Below are 14,327 nucleotides of genomic sequence, written 5' to 3'. Positions count from 1 at the left end.
GAGTGAGTGCGTAAGTGAGTGCGTGAGTGAGTGCGTGAGTTTGTGAGCTGCTCGTGAGCTGCTCGTGCTCGTGAATGCGTGAGCTGCTCGTAAGTAAGTAAGCTGCTCGTGAGCGCGTGAGCGTGAGTGAGTGCGTGAGCGTGAGTACGAGTTCGTAAGCGTAAGCGCGTGAGTGAGTGCGTGAGTGAGTGCGTGAGTTTGTGAGCTGCTCGTGAGCTGCTCGTGCTCGTGAATGCGTGAGCTGCCCGCGAGTGCGTGAGCGTGAGCGCGTGAGTGCAATGCGTAGGTGAATGAGTAGGCGAATGCGTGCGTGAGTGGCATACCAGGACATATATTGTCTGCCTTGGGAGTCTTAGGAGGCAAGGGGGCGTGTTGGAGATTTGATGGGAATGTATATACCAAGGACGAAACAGGTATGGAAGTGATGAGATGGTTAGTGGGATCTCTAGCATACATATGTGTTCGAATTCACGAGTTTGATATTATAGGGTCGGTCTTTCTATGGTGCTGTCTTTTGTTCTTGGAGAAGCTTGGGTATTATATTGGTATGCCTTGGGCTTGCTTATATGGGATGTGATAAAAACTATACCTTGTCGACTTCTTTGTAGCCTGGCTTCGAGAGTAAGTCTGGAATGATACCTACCAATCTGCTGTGGAAAATCGTCTCTTTGCGGGCGACGTTGCGAGGCTATGAATTCAATGGCGTCCAAGGTTCAAGCGCATTCTTTCTATTTCGAGTACGTGGCCTTGTTGTATAGATACTATGTACTTGCTTGCTTACGGAAATAGCAAGGAAGATGGCCGTATCTTCAAGAGGAGTTGAAGAATTTGCTCGCTCCTCCAAACGGCCAACGGACATCAAGCCACTGGCATGTCCACGAACGGACTGCCTTGATGTGTAACAACAAAGTTACTCCCAATCTAGTAGAGCTTGCGAGGTCATTGATGCTTGTGGTTTCCACGTGGTCTTTCGAAATCGCATGCCWCATAGCAAGGACCGTAGTGAATGTATGTCATTTGAGCCTTCGATTCCATCCATCAGGGCAAAAGACCTGCCAAGGATCATCTTTTACCCCTTTTGGCAAGGTTTGCGAAAGGCTTGTTTGTCACCGCTTTTATTAGCTACGAAGATCACCCACCCTGAAGGTATGTAGGATCGAACCTTGGTTATCATTCTTCCATGCATGCTGCACGCTTTAATTGGAGTGCCGCATCGGAAGCCCGGACGGAATGGTCCCTCGTGTCATTTTTCAGGCCGGCCACGGGAGGACTGGCTTTTTCTGGGGAATGTCGATCGTTGGTAAGGCGTCCATATGTACGAGGTACTCGCTACTGGTATAGTGTTTGGAAGACATTAGATAAATAACATCATTGAGTCTATCTTGTTGTCTCGGATAGACCTTCTCATCATTTCGCCATCGCAGCATTGATATATATACAGCATGTTTACCAAACAACGAGCTCTCCTGCTCCTCGGAGCTTCTGGCTTGCTTACCAGCGCTTCAACCGTTCCTCTTCAACGTCGGGATGATGGGTGTGGAAAGCCACATCACTCCGGTTACAACAATAGCACCGCCAGTCATACGCTTGACTCAGACCGTACCTACACCATTTATGTTCCCGAGAACTACGATGCCGACCATAAATACCCCTTGATCTTAGACTATCATGGCGCCAAGGGTGATGCCAGTACGATAACTCCCACCTTCTCATGCCGGAAGACTCACAGCTGACTTTCATTCAACCTCAGACGGTCAGCACAAAAATTCGCAGTATGATTTGAGCTCTCGTGGAAAACAGTATGTGGTAGTTTGTGAGTTATGATCCGAAATTCCCCAAACACATCACGTAACGATAGAAACTAATCTCTTCAAGACCCCAATGGTAAAGTCGACAAAGATGGGGAGGATCAAGCTTGGGGTGGAGCCCCTTACACAAACACCACGCCAGCAGAAGATCTCCAATTCACCCAAGATCTGGTGACGCATATCAAGGAACAATATTGCATTGATACGAACAGAATCTACGCATCCGGAAAGAGCAGTAATTCCACCMCTAGATTTATCTCATCAACCCTCAAACTCCCCAAAACGCTGACAAATTATTTTCGTTCATCCCAGATGGCGGCGGCTTCGTAGACACCCTCGCCTGCTCCAACACAGGCGACCAATTCGCCGCATTCGCCATGGCAGCCCCAGCACTCTACACCGACGACAACAGCACCGCCTACCTCAAACTCTGTCCCAAAAAACGCGCCATCCTAGAAGTCCACGGCGCAAAAGACAAAACCATCTGCTACGACGGCACGGACAGTTCAACTTACGACTGCCACACGAAAAAAATCCCACAAATCGACCAGTGGGTTTCCTGGTGGGGTCAACGAACCTGTGGTAAAAATGCCAAACCCGATGATGCTGCTGCTCATCGACCCGTCGCGCCGGAGAATTTCGAGGCGACGTCTTATTCTTGCGGGGAGTATGAGCGGATTGTTACGCATTATAAGGGGGAGGAAATGGGGCATTGTTGGCCTGTTATGAGGGAGCCGGAGAATGGGGATGGGGGGAGGAGTTATTGTAAGGATCGATCGATGCAGTTTACGGATTATGTGTTGGATTTCTTTGAGACTTGGGATTTGGAGAAGGCGCCTAAGAGTCCTAAGGGGAGTACTTGAGGGGTTGAGGGGGATTGATGGAGGTGGGTGGGAGGGAAGTGTTGATTGGGAGATTTTTATTGTTAAGATTGATTTACTGTGAGAATGGGGTTTGTAGATAATCTAGCTCAGCCTCGTTTGGAGCGGGAGAGATGTGTGATATGGCAGCAAGAATTATAGAAACAATTGCAATTTCTCTATCCGTAGAGTTCACGGAACTTCCAGCGTACATGCATTCAATCTAGAGAAATCGTGAATCTCAACTCCGCGCTCTGACCATTCACTCACTTGAACATTCACTCACTTGGACATTCACTCACTTGAACATTCATTCACTTGAACATTCATTCACTTGAACATTCATCCACTTGAACATTCATCCACTTGAACATTCATYCACTTGAACATTCATTCACTTGAACATTCATTCACTCGAACATTCATTCACTCGAACATTCATTCACTCGAACATTCATTCACTCGAACATTCATTTACTTGAACATTCACTCACTCGAACGCTCGGGCCGGCTTCGGCTCAACGCAATGTCCAACATTCCCACACATTTCATATCAAGCCAGGTCCATATGACAAGATATACCGACCTCATCTCCTCTCTCAAAACAAAAAATAGAAACCAAAAAATACCTCATCGAAAATCTTGTAAAAACCGCCATCTAGCACCCTCCCCCCACCCCTTCCCTTCCCACCCATTAACCTTCCCCGGAAACAAATCCACAACATCCAGCAGCCAATAATCATGCGAAAGCAGTGTAAAAAACCCTCTGATCCGCATCAAGTACCGAAATCTTCTGAACCGTAGTTCGCATAACCTCTACGTCAAAATTGAAACCCCCTGTGGAGGGCTTGTAGAAAGGTTGATCGTAGCAGCGACAAGGGTGTTTTTCTTGATATTCCGATCGGGTTTGGAAGTGATCCTTTGTAGTAGTTGGGAGTGTCTCGGGGATGGGCTGTAAAGAACTCGGGCGAAGTTCACCTGCATGATGGCAAACATCTCCAGCGAGGAGGACGAATGTATCCTTACTCCCTTCCCCTTCTCCCGCTGCTGAATTTCCCAAAGTTGTACGTGCAAGAGCACTAATATGCCCCACAGCATGCCCCGGTGTATCAAGGATATAAAAATCTCCCATCTCGAAACCAATCAATAGCAGCCAACCCTGCAATTTCCAKATCACTTTTCCCAAAATCCAATTCCATCACCTCTCGATTCGAAAATGCGTCCTCGTTTACGAAGGATGAAGGATTAGTGGGAAATCCCGGTAAGAGGGTTTCGAGAAATTTCGGTCCGACGATGATGTTGCAGGTTTTTGGGGGGGGAGGCGGGTTGCGTCGCCTATGTGGTCGAAATGCCCGTGGGAGAAGATGATGCTGGTGATGGAGTCGAGGGGGATATTGTGGGTTTGGAGAGTGCTGGCTACATCGGGTCTGTTTTCTTCTATGAGGATGTTCATTGATTTTATTGCTGAGATGACTGGTTTGGGGGATTGATTAGTGGGAGTCAAAATGATATCAATGGTTGGACTTCTTTCTCCCACTCACTCACCAGCTGGAGGCAGATTTTCCCAATCTGCTCGAATTCCTAGGTCGAAGAGAAGCCGGGTGATATTATTCCCATTGCGGTCTCGATGCTCGATCAAAAATGACAGACATGGTGTATCGCTGTATGCTGTTCCAGGGATATCCGGTGTTAAGAATGCACTTGGGGGCACATCAAGAACTCGATTGGGGCTGATGATTGAGATGTCGACGGTTGTTGAGCCGTTCGGTATTCGAGGATTCCATGGCTGGGTGATGGTAGGACACACTGGGCTAATTTTATTGGAACAGACGAGGATGCTTCGGATGGAGATGTATATATCAAGTCGGTATAAATGCTTATAAATCCACTAGAGATTGCGTCCCTTAGGCATGGTGTCTCCCTGGACGCCTAACACCCCCGAGCTGTGTAATACCAGATACATGTATGAAATAGGTAGTAACACCTATTATCGTTGCTAGCTATAGATGGGTTCGTATAATCGCTTATCGGCCTTTAGCATTAAGTTGCCATTCACTTATAGCTAGCTACTCATCACGGGTGAACAGATTTAAGATATCTATACAAAGTATCCTAGCCCGAGAGGCTTAAATAGATATATACTCTTCCAACGAACGCATCTTGATGCAGAACGAACGAAAGAAACGCTAGCTATCCACCTATTAAGATACCTACTACCTACCTAAATAGTTTCTAAAATAAAACCCTACGAATAATGATCTCTTATACATTCACTCAACCAACCAACCAACCAGACCTATTCCTGCTTTCTATATCAATCCAATCAATCCCCCTCAATGAAAATCCAACTCTTCATACCAAAAGAATCTCTACAAAAATCCCCAAAGTGTTCCTCTTTCTCAAATTCAACCATCATTCTACAAAAACTCTCCAACAAGGTCCTCATGATGATTGATGAGCATGTCGATCCGGACGGAACAAGTCGGGGGGGGGGTCAAGTTTACTTTTAGCGTTGTGGACGCCTAATGAAACCAGGCGTTCTGTCTTTGCTTGATGAGGTCCAAGGACAGTGGATTGGACGCCTGAGATATTCATGACCTTCTATATGAAACTACATGTAAAATAAGGAATCCGATTTCAACTTTTTCCAACAAGCTGTCGGGTCCTTCAAGATGCATTATTCCTTGCTCCTCTCCCTAGCGATATCTGCCACAACAGCAACCAACAACCTCTACGTCTCCTCCTACGACGGCCTCATCACAACTCTCTCCCTCACACACTCCTCCAACAAATACACCCTAACAAAAACCCACACGTCCCAAACCTGCGGAAGCAGTCCTTCCTGGCTCCAACTCTCCAAAAAACCCCCACAACAACAWCAACAACAACAACCTCCTCTTCTGCATCAACGAAGGTTTCAACTCCGACTCCTCCCTAACATCCCTCCGAATCTCCCCCAAAAAAATGGAACTCTCACTCCTCTATCCACAATCAACACCCTCTCAGGACCCGTAAATTCCGCTTCCTACGCCACCAACCTCCTCATCCTCAGAAATCCTCCTCCTCGCCACAGCAAAACTACGACGGCGCAGCGATTTCCACATTTAAAAATCTCCTCTACTACAGGAAAAAAATCTCACATCTTCAAGACATACATTTCGATCCCGTGGCTCCCAATAATGCTCCTCCGCCGAATCCTCATCAGATCGTTGTGGATCCTACGGGAAAAAATACCTCTTAGTTCCCAGATCTCGGATCGGATCTCGTTCGAATTTTTTCACTTTCGACTCTCAGACTTATAAAATTAACGTCGAGAGGAAATCTTTGGTTGTTATGACTGGGACTGGACCCGAGGCATTTTTAGTTTTCTGGACACCTCCTGATCATCAAGAAGAAGGAGGAGGAAAAGAAGGAGGAAAAGGAGGAGGAGAGACGTAGTATATGTACCTCGTAGGCGAACTCTCGGGGAACAGTAACGAGTTATTCTGTGACTTACAATTCCGATGATTCGGGACTAGAATTTTCAGGAATTAGGCAGTGAGCCCACGACGGGAAATGTGGCTACTCCGGGAAAAGAATGCGCCGGCTGAAGTGAAAGTTTCTCCTGATGGGAGATTTTTGGTGGTTAGTAATCGGAATGATACTGCTTTTGGGGAGATGGGGGATAGTATTTCTACGTTCCAATTGGGTGGTGATGGGGGGCAGGGGAAGGGGAAATTGGGGGATGTGTATCAGCTTTCGCCGGCTGGAGGGAGTTTTCCTAGGTCTTTTGAGATTAATATGGCTGGGGATCTGGTTGCTGTGGGATTGCAGAATAGTCATGCTGTGGTTGTTCTTGAGAGAGATGTTGCTTCTGGGAGGTTGGGGGGAGGAGGTTGCTAGGGTGGAGCTTGATGGGGAGGTTACTTGTGTTGTTGTTTGGGAGGAATAATAATTGAAGAGGTGCATGTTCCTGATGTTCATATCAGCTCACTCACTTGCAATTCACATGCGGCATCGTAATTCCCACTTCAAGGTCATAAAATCAAATATCAAATGGTATCATCCTACCCCCAAACCCCAAAAGCACACCCCTTCCATACTCGCGTTGCTTTACCCGATATACCCATTCATTCATTCCCTCCCATCTCACTTGCCCTCCACCTCAGGCGTCTTCTCCCTCTTGTCCAACCCCATAACATGCTTCACCTTCTCCACAATCCCTCCCTCCTTGACAGGTTTCTGCTCAGGAGTCTGCGGATTCGAATGACCTCCATACTTTTCCTTGTACACATTCCCGGCCCCACTCCTCCCCGTGTGGAATTTATCATACCCCATGGAACCCTCGTGTCGCGTGGCGGATTCGGGGACGGCATCGATAGAAGCTCCTTTCTCGGTCGCGGGGATGATGTTGCCTGCTCCGCCTCGGCCGTTGGAGTATTCTTTGGCGTTGGAGGAGCCGTGGATGCCTTCGCGGGTGATGTCGCCGGCTACGTAGACGTTGTCATCGGGGCCGATGTTTCCGGCGCCTTGCAGAAAATTAGCTGGGAGGATTGGAATGGGATGGACGGGAGGAATGCTTACCACCGCGACCTGTGGAGTGGATGTTGGATTGGGCCATGGTGAGGTTGTTGTATATATTTATTGAGAAGGACCCCCAGCTGTGATGTGCTAGGAGTTGAAATGTATGGAATAGAGTTGTGAGGGGGAGAAGTTGGAAGGGACGGTCCGGACTTCCTTTGTGTTACATACAAGGAAGAGAGGAGAGAGAGAGAGAGATCACACGATGGAATGGGGAGAATGAATAGGAAGGGAAGAAAATGACGCAAACCCTGACTGATATCCACAATCATCCGAAATAATCATCTGCCAAATCAATCCTTCTTCTTTCTTGCTTGCACACCTACCTCGTTCGGGTAGAGTTGGGCCATCGGCGCCGGTTCATTCGTGTACGGTCGGTACGCGAGAAAATCTGCGTGGAAATGAATGTGGAGGGGAACGCGAGCGAAGGAGGATTGCAGTATGTATGACGTGATGGCAATCATCCGCCAAGATGCATGCTGATAAGAGGGAGGGCATATCATTGGTGCGCATTGGAAAATGGAAGAGACTGGCACATGGGAGGATGATGGTGTATCTTTGGGCATGCTGCATGGCAATCGACGATGGGACGTCATATTGGTCTATTCGTATAGTCGAGCCACTGGGCACTACTTTGGCTGCTGAGCCTCGTTCGAAGCTATTCTATGCATCGTTTACTTCACCTTGACCGAAATGATCAGGAATGTACGGGAGACAGCAAGCCTGTATCAATGATGGTAACGGCAGAGTAGGTGTAGGAAATCTGTCTCAGCGGTGTGATGCTTTGCAATCGGCTAGATCACCCTTTGGCTCTCCATCTTGAGCCTCATTCTTCCTCTGCAGAACGCTGGAACAGCTCTACAAGGTCATAGCGATAGTGGCACGCTGTCTCGCTCAATGCCATTTCACCATTCACCATCAACAGTCAAGTCAGGTGAAGGGAGCAGAGCAGCTGCTTTCCCCCATAACATTGGATATCCTTCACTTTTTGTATCGTGTGCCAAGCCATACCTCTGGGTATGCACGCCTGATCATCCATCCTAGACTCATCCTGTGACCATAGTTTGTCCGCTGACCAGCGAAACGACACCAGACCTAGAGCAACTCCGACACACACACACCTCCCGCCATGAACAACACAACACACAACACCATCAAACGCCTCGCTAAACCCCACGTCCCACCAATATCCATCCCTCGACATAAGTAAAAAAATCAAGCCGGCCTCCTCTCCACAAACCTCTCCAAATCCCCCCTCGTAACAACCCCCAAAACAAACCTCCTCGCAGGATCCGTCACAACCGCGAAATCCTGCTTTCCATTCCCTCCTCCTCCCCCCTCAAAAAACTCCTCCAATTCCTCCAGCGGCGTCTCCATAGTAATCGTCCTATACGCCCTTCCCTTTCGTTGGAATTTCACCATGGCAGAGCTGACGGGATCCTGATCGGCGAGTTTGTGGCTTTGGAGCAGGGATTGGAGATGTGGGGCCGAGACGTAGCCTAGGAGGGTTTTGGTCGAAGGGTCGAGGACTGTCAGGTGGGTGTAGTCGCGTTCGTAGGCGGCGGTTAGGGCTGAGGAGATGGGGGAGAGGGGTGAGGTGGAGAGGGCTGGGGGTGGGTCGAGGTCTTCTACTGTGGCCTGAGGGTTGGTTTAGCTACTACATCTAGATATCGCTAGGTGGGGGTTGTTTGGGGAGAGGGAGACGTACGCCGCGGTATTTGTTGGCCCAGGGTGAGGGAGACGTGGTGGGGGCTGTGGTTGCCGACATTGTGTGTGCTGTTGGGTGGGTGTGCGTGGAAGTTGAAATTGTGTTTGCATTGAGAGAGAGAGAGAGACTATTCAACGAAGGTTTGCATCCTTGATGATGACATGCTCTTGGCGGGGAATTTGGTCGAACTCGTACCTTCCTCCTCTTTCACATCACAACTTACGTGCGCATCACTTCGGCTTCGTATGATGGAAATATTCTTTCATCACATCACATGCCTGAAGTAACCACACGGCTCATCGGCATCGGCATAAACATCTTTCAGGCCACCAATGCGATCCTTGAAACTTGGAAGGATTCGTCGGGCCTCGCTCTCTCTCTTGATTCCGCTTTGCTGGCACGAACATGTCTCATTCCAAGCCGATTGTGGTCAGGGTGGAGGGATAACAGTATACAGCGATATTGACCATCATGATGATTCTTGACGATGGAATCATCTCGTTGTTTCCGTCTCTCCTCTCTTTTTCCTGCTCATTTTCCCATTTCTCGCGAAAAAGTTCGCTATGGCCGATAACTCCTTTGCCGATCTTGGCGAGTAAGACGTCACACGGCAGCAGCGGCATGTAAACGACCAGGTCAGCCGCAACATTTCTCTCGTTTGTCAAAGTCCTGCTCTTCACCGAGTCTTGATACCATTGTCTGCGCAAAGCAGAGTGAAGTAAGTGAAGGGTTGTTTTTCTCCATACAAAATGAACCACATCCATCTCAATGGGGTGGAACTGTTCATAGAGCTTCACACAAGCTAATCAGCTTCCCAAGATAGCAATCTCGAAATGCCTTCCCTATTCCCATCTGCCAGCGCTTTGAGCGCTACATTTGCCCATGCATCACCTTATGCATCACCCAAAAGAGAGCCCGCTTCGGCCCAGCGAAAGGACATTTCCCATTTATATGGCTCCTGGAGCGTTACGGAAGACGCGAAGAACAAGGCGACCCAGCTCAGCGATGCTGCCCAAGCTGAATTGACCAAAGCCTCCAAGGCTGCACAAGCCAAAGCCGGGACCATTGAGCTTTATAGTCCCAAGTACTACGCAACATGGTAAAGCGCACAGAAGTATTGATTCCAGCCCCACCCGCATGTGCTAATGTATTGGACATTTTAGTACCTTTGGTGGTCTCATGGCTTGCGGCGCCACGCATTGGGCGGTGACTCCCCTCGATCTTGTCAAGTGCCGTCGTCAAATCGACGGAAAGCTCTACAAAGGCAACGTCGACGGCTGGCGTAAAATCATCAAAGCAGAGGGTGTACGAGGACTGTACACCGGAGGCTCGCCTACATTCTTTGGATATTCAGTACAAGGAGCCTTCAAGTATGGCTTCTACGAGTTCTTCAAAAAGGTGGGGAGATAACACTATTCATCCATCGATATCTCCACAACGACTGATCATCAGTTCTACCTATAGTTCTACTCCGACCAAGTCGGCGCCGAGAATGCCGAAAAATACAAAACCTACGTCTACCTCGCCGGGTCCGCCTCCGCAGAATTCATCGCAGACATTGGTCTCTGTCCTCTCGAAGCCGTCAAAGTCCGCATGCAAACCACCATGCCACCATTCGCCAACGGAGCCTGGGATGGAATCAGCAAGATCGTCGCTACTGAAGGAGTCGCTGGGTTATACAAAGGCATTGCACCTCTTTGGGGCCGCCAAATCCCTTATACCATGATGAAATGTATGTCTTTCTCCCATCCCCACAAGTAAATTCGGCGAGCAAGCACACTAACCAAGAGGCACACGAACCAGTCGCCTCATTCGAAACCATCGTTGAACAAATCTACGCAACCCTCCCCGGCCAGAAATCCGACTACAATTCCCTCCAACAGACCGGCGTGGCATTCAGCGGTGGATACCTCGCGGGAATCCTCTGTGCGATTGTCAGTCATCCCGCGGACGTCATGGTTAGTAAATTGAATGCCAATCGACAAGCCGGAGAAGGTTTTGGCCAGGCTGTTGGGAGGATTTATAAAGATATAGGGTTTTCAGGACTGTGGAACGGTCTACCCGTGAGGATTGTGATGATTGGGACGCTTACGGGGTTGCAGTGGATGATTTATGATAGTTTTAAGATTTTTATGGGGTTGCCTACTACGGGTGGGGGGAAAGTTGAGGAGGGGGAAAAGTGAGGGTGTGATTGTTGTGGGAGGTTTGTGTGTATGTACGTGTATACCTTCTTGCTCCGAAGAGTTCAATACGATTGATGTCACCTTGATCGATGGTTTTGGATGAATTTGTTGGTGTTCGTATTGGTGCCCGTGGTGATGATAGTGGAAGCTACCCCTGTTCCGGGAGCAGCCGACTCGGCAAAGGCTCCGAGCACGAGCGCGGATCAACCCGGGGGCTTGGACAAACGATCGACCGAGCTTGAAACTTGGAAAGTCCGCGACGCATGAGGTGCGCTCCCTTCCTCGCACAATTCCCATCTCCCAACCACGTGGATTGTACAATGGTTGTGCAGGGTATCACATTTTCAATACCCACACTCTCGCGACCATCATGACCCAAGATGGGGTGACAGAACGTACGCCAAAACTCCCCATTCTCCTATCTTGCTTGCTTCATTCACTCGGCATTGTTTTGTTTGCATGTGACAGTCATCAAATACTCACCCATATATCCTTCCAGCCATCATCCATACCATCCCCCTCGCCCTCCTCCGCGCCGAACTCCAACGCCGACAACAACAACAACAACAACAACAACAAGACCCTCCTCCGCGCCCAACATGCGGCTCCAACAAATCCTCCACGACGCCCTACAACATCGGCATCCACGTCTTCGCATTATTCCTCATCCTCACCCTATCAACACTAGCCTGCTCCCTCCCCCTAATAGTCCGCCGCTTCCCCTCCCTCCCCGTCCCAAACAAAGCCCTCTTCATCTCTAGACATTTCGGCACGGGAGTCCTCATCGCCACGGCTTTTGTCCATCTCCTCCCTACGGCATACACGAATCTCACAGACCCGTGTCTGCCGCCTTTTTGGACGGATACGTACCCTGCTATGCCGGGGTTTATTGCTATGTGTAGTGTTTTGGTGGTTGTGGGGATTGAAATGTTTTTTGCGACGAGAGGGGCGGGTCATTCGCATAAGACGGTCGATTTTCAGAGTTTGRGGGGKGGGGAGGCGGGGGTTGTGGAGGGTGGTGGTGGTGGAGTTGCAGGGAGAGGTACTTTGGGAGGAGGAGGGAGACAAGTGGGAGGATATAGAGATGTTAGTAATGGGGATATCAGCAGTGCATCTGTGAATAAACCTCTGCCTCGCACTCCCCCGAGGGATAGAGATGACGAGGATGAAGAGGACTCGGATCTCGATCTCGATGAGTTGGATCCAGCAGTCTACGAAGAAGAAGAAGAAGACACACAACCTCTCACCGGACACCGTTCTTCATCAGACGACAACAACAACAACGCGACCCTCCGCCCCAAACATACCCGAAAAGTCTCCTGGGCACATTCCCACGCCAACAACCACTCCCACTCCCACTCCCACCACATCGACCCCAACTCCCCCAGCGAACAACGCGCCGTCCTCCAATGTCTAATGCTCGAAGCCGGAATTCTCTTCCACTCAATTTTCATCGGCCTAGCCCTCTCAGTCTCCACCGGCTCCTCCTTCATCGTCCTCCTAATAGCCATATCCTTCCACCAAACTTTCGAAGGGCTAGCTCTAGGTTCCCGCATCGCAGCCATTGCATCTTTCAGCACCTCTTCCCCGAAACCCTGGCTCATGTCTCTTATGTATGGTATCACGACCCCCGTGGGGCAAGCTTTGGGGTTGGGGTTGCAGGGTTTTTATGATCCGATGAGTATGGGGGGACTTTTGATGGTGGGGATTGTTAATGCTGTTAGTTGTGGGTTGTTGATGTATGCGGGGTTGGTGCAGTTGCTTGCTGAGGACTTTTTGAGTGAGGAGAGTTATGTGGAACTTTTTGGGAGGAGGAGATTGTTGGCTTGTGGGAGTGTGGTTGGGGGGGCTATGTTGATGGCGCTGGTGGGCGTTTGGGCTTGAATGGCTTGTGTCTTGTCGAATCAATTCCTTGAATTATCATTTGAGAAGGTTGGTAAATAGTGCCATCTAGCCGCCGAGTGCCGTAAAGTCAACATCTATGCTTCAAACTGCTAAGCTACGCATTACCCTGCGTGACCTTGTTTCATACGTTCTCTGTACGTGAGCCTATGGAGCACATGTTTCCTTCTTTTTCCCTTCTTCTCGGAACCTCTGTTCGGCACACGAATGATTCATCTTAGTTGGAAGCAGCAAATCAAACTCATCTACGCTACGTTAGTCTTGAAATTCCTCATCCGGTGGTGGAAGCTTGTCGTAGTCAAGATACCTACCTGCCAGAGTAAGGTACGCCGGGGGGCGGCAACGGGCCGGTTGGGTCGACTGCACCGAAACTTGAGATGATCTGTCTACACTTGGTCTTTCAACCGTACAATCACTTTCATTATTCCCCAGGAAATGAATGAGAACGTCCGTCCCCCAGTAGTCTCTACTGGCAGCCTGACGGAGTGAAAGAATACATTGCGGCTTCTGGACAGCATTACATCGGGCTCATGGAAGATGGTCATACTGTGCTCAAATACCCACTCTGTAAAACCCACTCCGCTCTACAAAGTCTCCTCGCGGAAGCTGATCGTTACATTCGGATTGGATTTCACGAAAACCTGGTAAGCCTACAAGGGATTCAACAAGGATGGCCTCCTCCTTGAATATTGCGATCAAGGAGCATTACACGACGTACTCGAAAGAAAGCACCATCCTACCCAATCATCAGAAAGTGGAAATTGGGAAAGACGTCGTTCGTGGTCTGGTTCATCTCCACGAACACCATTTCATCCACTGTGACATACATGTTCGCAATGTATTCTTGACTTCTACTCCGCAACAACAACAACAACAACAACAACAGGATTGCCGCCAAAATCGGGGATCTCCAGGGTCAATTGTCTCGTCCTGACGGGACAATCGAGTTGGAATCTATGGCGCAAGAACACGCAAAGTCCCGCCATCCACTCGCAGGAGCCGACGAATTTTCTCAAAGAACAGATATTTTTCGCTTTAGGAACACTTTTGTACCACCTTTGGCATGGACAGCTACCTTTTTCCGGAACTCTGCGAGTATACACAGGACGATGTCATTCGAGATAGATACCGAGAGGGAAAATTCCCTATCGATATGAGTCTGGATATCCATAATGTGATATTGAAAATGCTGGACTTCTCGGTATGAGCGTACGAGCGATATTCTTGAGGATATGGATGACTTTTCTTGAAGGGAGGGGGAGATGGGGGACGCTGCTATGGGATTTTTGTTTCTACACTGATTCAG

General features: G+C 49.1%; 5 protein-coding genes; 3 read left to right on the top strand and 2 right to left on the bottom strand.

Moving 5' to 3' along the window:
* Positions 1-1,442: 1,442 nt before the first annotated feature.
* RCC_05077 (uncharacterized protein) lies at positions 1,443-2,671 on the top strand (the record flags this gene model as incomplete). XM_023770353.1 has 4 exons in its annotated part: positions 1,443-1,689; positions 1,751-1,813; positions 1,876-2,043; positions 2,121-2,671. The coding sequence occupies 4 exons, from the start codon at positions 1,443-1,445 to the stop codon at positions 2,669-2,671; spliced, it is 1,029 nt and encodes a 342-aa protein (XP_023626121.1).
* Positions 2,672-6,796: 4,125 nt separating this feature from the next.
* RCC_05076 (uncharacterized protein) lies at positions 6,797-7,268 on the bottom strand (the record flags this gene model as incomplete). XM_023770352.1 has 2 exons in its annotated part: positions 6,797-7,176; positions 7,232-7,268. 2 exons carry the CDS (start codon positions 7,266-7,268, stop codon positions 6,797-6,799), a joined length of 417 nt encoding a protein of 138 aa, XP_023626120.1.
* A 1,175-nt stretch (positions 7,269-8,443) lies between these two features.
* RCC_05075 (related to cystathionine beta-synthase) lies at positions 8,444-8,996 on the bottom strand (the record flags this gene model as incomplete). XM_023770351.1 has 2 exons in its annotated part: positions 8,444-8,866; positions 8,937-8,996. 2 exons carry the CDS (start codon positions 8,994-8,996, stop codon positions 8,444-8,446), a joined length of 483 nt encoding a protein of 160 aa, XP_023626119.1.
* Positions 8,997-9,769: 773 nt separating this feature from the next.
* Positions 9,770-11,119, top strand: RCC_05074 (probable mitochondrial phosphate carrier protein; the record flags this gene model as incomplete). XM_023770350.1 has 4 exons in its annotated part: positions 9,770-10,035; positions 10,100-10,334; positions 10,401-10,668; positions 10,740-11,119. 4 exons carry the CDS (start codon positions 9,770-9,772, stop codon positions 11,117-11,119), a joined length of 1,149 nt encoding a protein of 382 aa, XP_023626118.1.
* Positions 11,120-11,489: 370 nt separating this feature from the next.
* On the top strand, positions 11,490-13,003 carry RCC_05073 (related to ZIP family zinc transporter; the record flags this gene model as incomplete). XM_023770349.1 has 3 exons in its annotated part: positions 11,490-11,514; positions 11,619-12,101; positions 12,156-13,003. 3 exons carry the CDS (start codon positions 11,490-11,492, stop codon positions 13,001-13,003), a joined length of 1,356 nt encoding a protein of 451 aa, XP_023626117.1.
* Between the last annotated feature and the right edge of the window lie 1,324 nt (positions 13,004-14,327).

This window comes from Ramularia collo-cygni (genome assembly GCF_900074925.1).
Source record: "Ramularia collo-cygni strain URUG2 genome assembly, contig: RCC_scaffold07, whole genome shotgun sequence".
In the NCBI taxonomy this organism is placed as follows: Eukaryota; Fungi; Ascomycota; class Dothideomycetes; order Mycosphaerellales; family Mycosphaerellaceae; genus Ramularia; species Ramularia collo-cygni.
Note: the sequence above shows the minus strand (reverse complement) of the source record. Positions and strands in the feature narration are given on the sequence as shown.